This window comes from Paramisgurnus dabryanus, chromosome 17 (assembly GCF_030506205.2).
Source record: "Paramisgurnus dabryanus chromosome 17, PD_genome_1.1, whole genome shotgun sequence".
NCBI lineage: Eukaryota > Metazoa > Chordata > Actinopteri > Cypriniformes > Cobitidae > Paramisgurnus > Paramisgurnus dabryanus.
The window spans coordinates 34,536,716-34,546,801 of NC_133353.1; the positions used below are offsets into that span (position 1 = coordinate 34,536,716).

A 10,086-nucleotide genomic window follows, 5' to 3' on the forward strand; every position below is an offset into this window, starting at 1 on the left:
CATGTTTGGGTTTGCATTTATGACATTGTTGTCTAAAAAAAACAAGAAGGGTTTAAACGTTCAGTAAAGCACGTAGATAACAAACATTTGATTTAATTTAAACACATTTTACAGTTGCCTTTTATTGTGGCCAGCCTAAGGCCCACCTGTGCAATAATCATGCTGTCTCATCTTCATCTAGATTTTAAGTGTTGTGCTTACTAACACAGATTTAGACAAATTTGTGAACGATATTTGAGAGAAATGGGCCTTTTATGTACATAGAAAAAGTCTTAAGTCTTTGAGTTCAGCTCATGAAAAATGGGGCCAAAAACAAAATTGTTGCGTTTATAATTTTGTTCGGTGTACAATTTCTATTTTTAGGAGGAACAAAAAACATTTATGATATTTGCTTCAGTCATGACTAGTCGTAATGTTTTGGCTCATCTGTGTAAATATATGTTTTGTAACTTGATCTGTGCTAAAACTGAGTTACAGTTTACTTTATAATTTAACCTGGAAAATAGTAATACTGCAGAAGGGTTCATCTATATTCTTTTCATAATGATGATATGCATTTGGGTTAACAGAATGTTTATGAATTCACTTGAATTGCTTAATTACACTGGTATACAAGGAGAAAACTTTACAAATGAAACTAGCTAAATTTGTCCCGAATTTGGTTAGTAAAAAAAGGAAAATTAAAGGTGCTCTAAGCGAATTGAAGCGTTTTAGACCATAAAACATTTTTTGTTACATACCGGAAACATCTCCTCACTATCTGCTTGCTGCCTGTCCGCTGATCAAACTGTAAAAAAACGCGATCTCTGTAGACAGCCCAGGCTTCACAAACGGCAATATCAACAAATGGCCAAACCTAGCAGCACAAAACGAAACAAAGTATTCCAGCCAATAAACGACAAGAAGGATTTGGGGGTGGGGGTTGGGCGCGTTCATGAAAGCACGGAAGGGAGGGGGAGGGGGAGGAGTTAGCTACGCTCTGTCTGTTTGAAAACAGTTCAAACATCAACAGGAAGTGACGTCGCACATTATTCGCTTAGAGCGCCTTTAAGTGTTCCTGGGTGTCAATTGGCCCCAGTTTCCAAGATGCAGCTTCAGATCAAAATTGCATCAGAATAATTCATTTTTGTGTGATTTTGCTCTATAATTTCTCTGCAAAATGTGATATAGCAATGAGAATGGTGTCACGTCCATCATTATAAACTTTCCATTCATTTGGTTTTCTTCATGTAACATTTTCACGAGAAACAGACCAAATTGTTTCAGAGGGAAAATATCATGCCAAATGTAACTTTATGATGCTTAGATATGGCCAAGATAAATGTAATCTCCAATAAAACACAAATAACAGTTAGGTAATAATCTTCAGTGAAATCTCAAAGTAAAGATAAACTTTCATCTGGTACAATTTTCATTGTTCTACCGTACTTTGTTGAGAAGTTACGAAGCATCATGACAATCAGAAATCTTTAGCCAATCAGCACCTTTGTCACCTTTTATTATTTAATTTAATCAAAATATGTAAGAATTAATACATTTGATCTCAGAGGTCAATAATTTCCAAAAATTTGTAGACCAAAGTTATATGTAATTCTCAGTCACATGGTTTTACGAGGTTCATTTATGCATGGAAGATGCTTTCATCCTATAGCGACTTTACCGTGTATACATTTAAGTATGTGTGTGTTTCCCTGGGTTTGAACTATGACCTTCTGCGCTGCTAACACAGGTTTAAGATTTGCGGAAGTATGATATTGAGCAAGTGTTTTTTTTTTGGGGGGGGGGGGGGTAAACAGTGACCGTTTTTTTGGGAATATGCACATAACCCATTTCAATGTAATGTGTTTTTAACATGCAGGGTTTAGATAGATAGGTTAAATAACTTATCATTTTTATAAGTTGTAAGGTTGAAACAGTTTAAAAGGGAAAAAATATCACTTGAATCACTGTATTATGTAAAGGTCTTTATTTATTATCTTTATTATGTATGAAAACATGACTTCATATTGTAGAATGAACAGAAATCTGAATTTTACATTAAATTAATATACTGCTCATGCATTACAGTACTTCACAAACATTTGATGCACTAGTAACTACTAAAGTATCAAAATAAAGTTAAGATGCCAATAAACAAAAATTATAAGTGTATTGTACATACATAAAATAGCTTTTCCTTAACATTTCAGTGTATACACTGGCAGACTGACCAAATAAACAAAAGATGTCACCTTTACCCAAACATTTTAAATGTATGATAAATCACTTATCCCTGTGTTGTTCCAAACCTGCAAGTCCTTTGATCGTCTTCAGAACACATTTTTAGATATTTAATTTTGGATATGAACCCCGGGAGGCTTGTGACTGTATCGTAGACTGCTATTCAATCGACACTATTCAAGCCCAAAAAAAGAATGAAAGACATCACCAAAAAAAGTCCTAAACGATGACAGAATTTTGACAAAAAAGTAAAAAAAACCTTGGGTTTGAAATAGGGCTTCATAACAATTAATCGCAACTAATAGTTAGCAGAACAAAAGTTTTTGTTTACATCATATATGTGTGTGTACTGTGTTAACTGTAATAATTATGTATATATAAACACACACACACACACACACACACACACACACACACACACACACATGCATGTATAATTTTAGGAAAGTAAAAAGTTTTTTTTATACAAAACTGTTATTCTGCACACAATTAGTTGCGATTAATTGTTATGCAGCCCTAATTTGGAACGACATGGGGTTAAATGATTTATGTAAAAATATTTATTTTGGGGTGAACTATCCCTTTAACATCTAGAGAATGCCATTGCAGTGGCATTGACTGGAAATGTCCCAGGACAGACAGACTTCATGATTTAAAGCTGGAACGGTCCAGAAGGCCATCATCAGTAACCAAGTAGCAACGACTAGCCCACTTTATGCGTTCCTGTCGTACTGCCTCCAATTCTTGTATTTCTTCGGGGAGCTCCACTCCATTCTGCTTGAAAAATGAAATCGAAATGAAAGCTGTAATCTATAACTTTTTGGTTAAAAAACAAAATCCAGTTGCAGAGCAAAAACTTGTTCAAAACGATCTCCCTACCTTATGTCAAGAATCGCAAGAGTAATCTTATAACAGTTATTTAAAATTGGGGTTGTCACGTCTGATTTTGCAGGAAATGTCAGTTTTGATGTTATTCGTTTTTTGTTGGTTATGTCACACCCATAAACAAGGTGAAAAACATGGCCATTATATTAAAAAACAGTGAAATTTTTATGATCCCACCACACCACCAGCAGTAACGTGCACGTCATACACTGACAAATATAACGTTTAAAAAATATAAATACTTAGTATACTCGTGCTGGAAAAAAAAAGATGTATAGACTTACCTTGCCATCATGCAGCATGTGAACAGATTTGTTTTGGTAGCTGCTCATGTAGGAATCGACGAGGGTCGTGTAGTCGGACATAAGGGCATCCAATAAAACCAAGCGCAAAGGAAGCAGATGAACGACTGACACAGCCATAATCTTCAACAGGACGGGTGGACAAGGACGAATATACCAGACCTCTGGATTCTCCTGCCAAACAAAAGAAACACTTCAATGAGTGTGTTTACATGCACAGAATAAGTGGTTAACTATCAAAAATATGCTTATTATAAAAACCTATTTTCATGCGTTTACATGCAAATCAAACTGGCTATGCAGAAAACTGCATTTACGTGGAATTTGGATAATTGTCAAACATTTGGAAAACTTTCTTAAGCTATACTGTTGCATCTCTTCTCATGTCTGCATAACCTGTAAATATAACATGAGTTTTAATTTTTGCAGTTTCTCTGCCAACTGCTTGAGTCGAGCGCAGACTTTTATGCCTTACTTTGCGCTTATATCCGCGTGTGATGTTTATCTTTATTACACGGCTCTCTGGAATGCTTGATTCTGATTGGTCAGTTGAGACATTTGCAGCTTTGTTCTTTTCAAATAAAAACTACTCCAAAGTAATAACACATAGCCGGTACTACTTGTACGATTAAAATCGCTCCGCGCCTATAAAGATTACTGTTTGGCGCCATCTTGTGACAAACACTGGACAACCACAACATTTTGACAGTAATTTTAACATACGGAAAAAACAAAACATTTAAACAGTGGATAGAAGAACGAACAACGAGAAGACACAGACAGCTTACTGAGACTGAACTTGACAAAATAGAGCATGACAGCTACGAAGCCAACACACAAAAAATACAGAATGGGCATTAAAACTTCTCAAAGACTGGCTAAAAGAGAAAAAATGAAGACAGACAAGTATGAAGCAGAGGATCTTAATAAGGTATTACGATCATTTTATGCATCTGTGCAAAGTTTCGCGGAAGGATAAAAATGTTAATTTAAAACAAATATGCCAATTAAATGTTACAAATTCATATTCATGTCCAGTTTTTTTTCTTTTGTGGCAATTAGCCGTGTAATAAGCGGGATAATGTAGAGGCAGCCGGTAGTTATCGGGAAATAAGCCCTGACAGTGTGATCAGGACCCGACGCGAGGCTGCCTCTACATTATCCCTTACTTAACACGCAAAGACATGCGCACATGAACAAAAATGCGAAAAATGTCAGTAAAGGTGTTTACATGCAACACAAAAATCAGGGTAATGATTTAACGGTTTTTGCTTACGCCATTTATGGGCTTTACCCGATAAAAGAAAACAGTTTTAGGGGCAATTCACATATCGCTTCTTTTGCGTGCTCAAGTTCATTATTTCAAATGTAGGCGTGCGGTATTGCAAGCTCATAATGGAAGCCACATGCACACGGTGCGACGCGCTCATTTTTTCCAGGCGTCTCTGCACCGCATCGAGTTAAAAACATTTCAACTTTTCAGAATGCCGTAAGCGCACAAGAACCTTTATCAGTTTATTAAAGGAACAGTATGTAAGAAATTTATATCAATTAATCATTAAATGGCCCTAAAATGTCACTAGACATTAAGAAATAATTTTCATTTCAAATACTTATATCATTCACAACAGCAGTCTGGCCTGGAGTTGCAGCCCTCAACTGATGTTTATGTTGTCGTTTGGTATATTGGCCACCAGCTGTGTGATTGCAGTACCAGTTTTAGCCACACGTTTTGTGATTGCAATACCAGTTTTGGCCACAATCCTACATACTGTTCCTTTAAGCATAATTGGTAAAAGACTATGCATGTAAATATATCTAACTACAGACATCCATAATGTAAGGTAGCTTATGCATATAATGTATTATTGACTGTGTGCTGTTAGTAAACCTTGTGCCTGTTTGACTAAAATATCCAATGTTTGACATATGTGTTGTTGTATTTTATCTGATATTGTTTTTAATCGATTATTTGACAGACCTCAGTGCACTGTTCTTGGATCCAGAGAGGAGAAAGTTTGTTTACAGGCACTTTTAGATGAATTCTGACCACCTCTTGCAGAGTGCTGACCCTGTCCGGTAGAAAGCCTCCTGTGTCCTTGTAGAAAAGCATTAGATCAGCAACCTGCAACACAAAAACATTAACAAAACAATACATGGGATGTGAAGAATAATGACATTAATATAATATCCGAGTAAACTTAACTAACAGACATACCTGTGTATCAAACACATTAGTAAGATTCACATTAAACTGCGTTCGTAGACATCTCACAATCCATCGGCAGTCATGCGTGACCTAAAAAGATGGAAACACTCTCCAATCTATGCAAATTTAGCAGGTGGGGATTAATCCCCTTATGTACTGTATGTTAGATAAGGGCACTTTTTGTATGTGACAAAATCCACATATATCTTTAATAGTGAAAATTCGAATACAAGTATATGCCTTCATTAATCTTATTAAGGATTTTCTGTGCCCTGAAATGAAGATTATGGAGCAATTATGCGGACAATATTAAAAAGCAGTTGTAAATCGTATTTGCAATTGCATTTTCTACTTGTGGATGAAAAAATTGTGACATACAAATCTGACAATACAAACAAGCCCCACAGTATAATCTCAACACTGATTGACAGGTTTATGTGCATGTCATTGGAAACGCAAATGCAGTATGATTTAATTAGAATTTTGTCCGGCTCCGTCCGTACACAATACCGAGAAGTGAAATAGCATTCGGGAAATCGCTATTGAGATAAAAAAATATGGCAGGGTTGTAACTTGTAATTTAATTGCAATTTCTTTGCATTTCCATATGAAATTTGGCATAGACTTGTACATTCTGGTAAACGGTAATTAAATGGTTTGCATTTGCATGTAAATATGTCACAGTTTTTACATCCACCAATCGAAAATGCAATTGCCAGTGCAAGTTAAATTATTAGATATTAAATATAATTTTAATTTCTAAGTAAAACAGCGCTGCACGTGTTATTGGTGCAGACTGCATAGAATTTATGTATTTTGTAAAACTTTTAAATAACTTATATTTTTGTCTGTTACTGCATGCAGTATATGAATACTTTATTTATCTTATTAAAGCGATACTCCAGCCAAATATCAAAATTACCCCATGATTTACTCACCCTTAAGCAACTTGAGATACATATGTCCATCATATTTCATACGAACAAATTTGGAGCTATTTTAGTAAATGTCCTTGCTCTTCCAAGCTTTATACCAGTAGAAAACAGGGATCAACTAACTTGTTGTTCAAAAAGTGCATCCATCCTTCACAGAAGTGATCCACACGACTCCAAAGGGTTAATAAAGGTCTTTTGCAGGTAATCAATGTGATTTTGTAAGAAAAAACAATTGTATTGTAAACTTTATAATCTATAATAACTAACTTAACAACTCCATCTTGGACTCGCGCGATTCATGAGGATCACTGCCCAACGTACACTGTAAAACCTAACCGTTAACTTAACTCAAACCATTTAAGTAAACCGGTTGCATTAGACCATTTAAGTTTTAAAACACATAAATTTAAGTACTGTGAACTTGAGTCATGTGCAATTATGCACTTATATTTAAGAAGTGTGAACCTAAATATAAGTGCATATGACTCAATTTGTTTAAGTTCACAGTACTCAAATGTATGTGTTTTAAAACTAATGCAACCGGTTTACTTAAATGGTTTGAGTTGAGTTAACTTAACTTTTAGGTTTTACAGTGTACCCATGGCAACGAACGTTCAGTACGCTTAAACCGTCGTTATCAGAAGCTAGTTATCATAAAGTATATGGATATTTTTCTTACACAATCGCATCGATTACTTACAGAAGGCCCTTATTAACCCATTGGAGTCATGTGGATTACCTTTGTGAAGGATGAATTAATTTTTTGGGCTTCAAAATCAGAAGTTGTTCCCTGATCTCTGTTTTCTACCATTATAAAGCTTGGAAAACCAAGGACATTTACTAAAATAACTCCAAATGTGTTCGTCTGAAAGATGATTGACTCATTTATCTCGGATTACTTCAGGGTGAGTACATTATGGGATAATTTTGATATGGCTGTAGAATCCATTTAAGTCCTGAATTCACAGACAAGCCAGGATAGGCCTTAGTTAAATGAAGACGTTTTAGCAACTTTTATAAGCATGTCTTAGAAAAAGACGTTATATTGTTTACCTTAGGACAATCTTACCTTTAAGATGTGGCGTTTTTCCAGAATCATGCACAGCCCATTTTTAAATGCTCTTGCACCAAGCAAAAGGATATCAAAAATGTACACTACATTCTTAGTGGCAACCTGAATAAAAACAATAGATATGAATTGCATGGTGTTGACAAAGATATATTATATTTTTTTCATTTTGATTATCTTTGATTTTCTGAAACGTATTGCCAACTCCAGCAGTGATACAGTATTTCAAGATGTTTATTTAACTTTTATGAGAATGTTTACCTAAAGAATATGGACAGGAACGCTTTACGTACACCAACATAAAATATAATTGCAGTTACAATATATAGAAAATAATTATGTCATAATCATACAGGTGTACTAATATTGTATAGCAAATATATTTTACTAACCTGCAACCAACAAAGTCTCTCTTGCTCGACCGGTCCAAAAAAGTTAGCTCCAATTCCTATCACTTTTTGTTCTTGGATGTGTGTAACCTGCAAATATGAATATTAATCGTTTTCCATAAGAAATGAAGGATAAGATGGAGATAAAATAACACAACAGGATCACCAAACTCACAGCTGGACCAAACTTCTCCTGAAGTTCATCTATCAGCACATAGTTCATGGAGTCCTCGTGTTCAACAATATCATCTAAAAATAAACAGCACATCAGAATGTAAGAAAATTAAATATGAAGCTATGTTTTATTAACATAAAAACACATTTACCCAGTATTGTCCTGTTTCCAAGAGATTGAAGTGTTGTCTTGTGCGCGTCATCAACACTGCACCTAAAGGAGATTCACAAATAAACACTTCATACCTGAAGTTAATGTAATAAAACCCGTTCGATTAAATATATTAAACTGGTATAAAAGGCAAACTTACAGGTTGGCATGACTCACAGGAAAGTGAAGTTCAACTTTAAAGTAAAGAGAAAAGAAAACGGGACATTAATGATGGACGTCCGTAAATCCGACTGACCGACAGGACTACTTTTTTTACCTTTAACGATGTCGTGTCCAAAAATGAGTTTAACACCTGGAAATTTCCTCCCGGTTTGTACTTCATATACTAAAGGAGAGCACAATCTGGTTAACTTAAACTACACCCGGACAGGTAAAACGTCTCATTAAACAGACACGTGCATACAGCCTTACCATCCTCTAGAATCACCGTCTTGTTCAGATTAATGCGCTGTATAACCGCTATGACTTGTGTATCGAGCAGGGTTATTTTAACACGTTTCCTTTTAAAACAGTCTAGAAACCTACACTCCTCTGAAAACGATGCCATGAGTGCTCGATATCAACCAAAAGACCCCATGAAAGTTTATTGATTATGCGCGCGCGTGATGATACGTATTACCTAATGCTGCGTGTGTTACGTGGATGTTTTGCACCGCGTGGCGTTCAAAGAAAGAACTGCAATACTATTATTTTAAAGGGACATTTCACAAGACTTTGTAAAGATGTAAAATAAATCTTTGGTGTCCCCAGAGAACGTATATGAAGTTTTAGCTCACAGATAATTAATATAGCATGTTAAAATGTGCTTTTTATGTGTTTGTCCCTTTAAATGCAAATGAGCTGATTAAACGCAAACCTTGATTGTCAAAATGGTGGTTTGTTGAAATTGAAACTCGATTGTGCTCTCAATTATTTTCTATATCTTTCTCTTTCTTTGCACTAAAATGCGGTGTCGTGGTTGGAAAGTGCAGATTAAGGGGCTGTATTATTATAATAAGATCCCCTTATGACATCATAAGGGGAGTCTATTTTTAATTATCTATTGTTCACATGCTTGCTGAAAATGGTTTATTAAAACCAAGTTACTGGGTTGTTCTTTTTCATGTTTTCTAGGTTGATAGAAGCAATGGGGACCCAATTATAGCACAAATGTCCCCTTTAAATTTTTATATAGTGACATATTTCACAGTACAAATAGTTAAAAAAATAATAATAAACTCTAATAATAGATAAAATATTAATAATTCAAACAACAGAAAAAAGAAATAAGTTGCTAAAACAGGTTTTACATTTTTTTTTGCTTGGTGTTCCTTATGCCCTTTAGTGGATTTTGATAAATCTCTGATTTAAAGTGTATAAAGTTGAATAAACATCAATATTTAAAACGTGATGTTTACACAAGATAATGAACAAATAAAAATGTTTTACTGCAATTTTCCAGAAAGCAGCTACCTGACTGAATACAGAGACACTTGTGTAACTTATCAGCATTTTGTAGCTTCATGTGTTAGTAATTGAACTGTCTCAGACTAAGGTCAATATTTATTTACTGTACCTTAACCATTATTGCAAATCTTATGAATGATCTTTTTAACAAGGATACCAAAAACATGTAAAGGGCAAGTTTGCATTTAACAATTCTCTACTGAAACATCCAGCTCAGAACAGCATAAGCTGGTAGCTGGTTTTAGCTGGTTTAAAGTGGAAGTATGTTTAAGCTGGTCCTCCCAC

General features: G+C 34.9%; 1 protein-coding gene across 3 annotated transcripts; it reads right to left on the reverse strand.

Annotated features, from left to right (window-relative positions):
* Window positions 1-2,619: 2,619 nt before the first annotated feature.
* On the reverse strand, window positions 2,620-8,997 carry exd1 (exonuclease 3'-5' domain containing 1). 3 transcript variants are annotated; one of them, XM_073812349.1, is made up of 11 exons: window positions 8,767-8,997; window positions 8,612-8,680; window positions 8,495-8,528; window positions 8,336-8,397; window positions 8,185-8,258; window positions 8,013-8,099; window positions 7,621-7,725; window positions 5,626-5,706; window positions 5,389-5,532; window positions 3,390-3,581; window positions 2,620-2,994 (listed from the first exon to the last, which is right to left on the reverse strand). In XM_073812349.1, exons 1-11 carry the CDS (start codon window positions 8,900-8,902, stop codon window positions 2,866-2,868), a joined length of 1,113 nt encoding a protein of 370 aa, XP_073668450.1. In that variant the 5' UTR covers window positions 8,903-8,997; the 3' UTR covers window positions 2,620-2,865. The 3 variants fall into 3 exon arrangements, with proteins under 3 accessions (XP_073668450.1, XP_065123541.1, XP_073668451.1); XM_065267469.2 differs by having other exon boundaries at window positions 2,620-2,997; XM_073812350.1 differs by lacking the exon at window positions 5,626-5,706 and having other exon boundaries at window positions 2,620-2,997.
* Between the last annotated feature and the right edge of the window lie 1,089 nt (window positions 8,998-10,086).

Coding starts and splice junctions, on each gene's coding strand:
- exd1 (XM_065267469.2), bottom strand. CDS start 8,902: ATGGCATCGTTTTCAGAGGAGTGTAGGTTTCTAGACTGTTTTAAAAGG. Junction 8,100..8,184: donor AGGAGAAGTTTGGTCCAGCT/GTGAGTTTGGTG, acceptor TCATATTTGCAG/GTTACACACATCCAAGAACA. Junction 5,533..5,625: donor CTAATGTGTTTGATACACAG/GTATGTCTGTTA, acceptor TTTGTGTTGCAG/GTTGCTGATCTAATGCTTTT.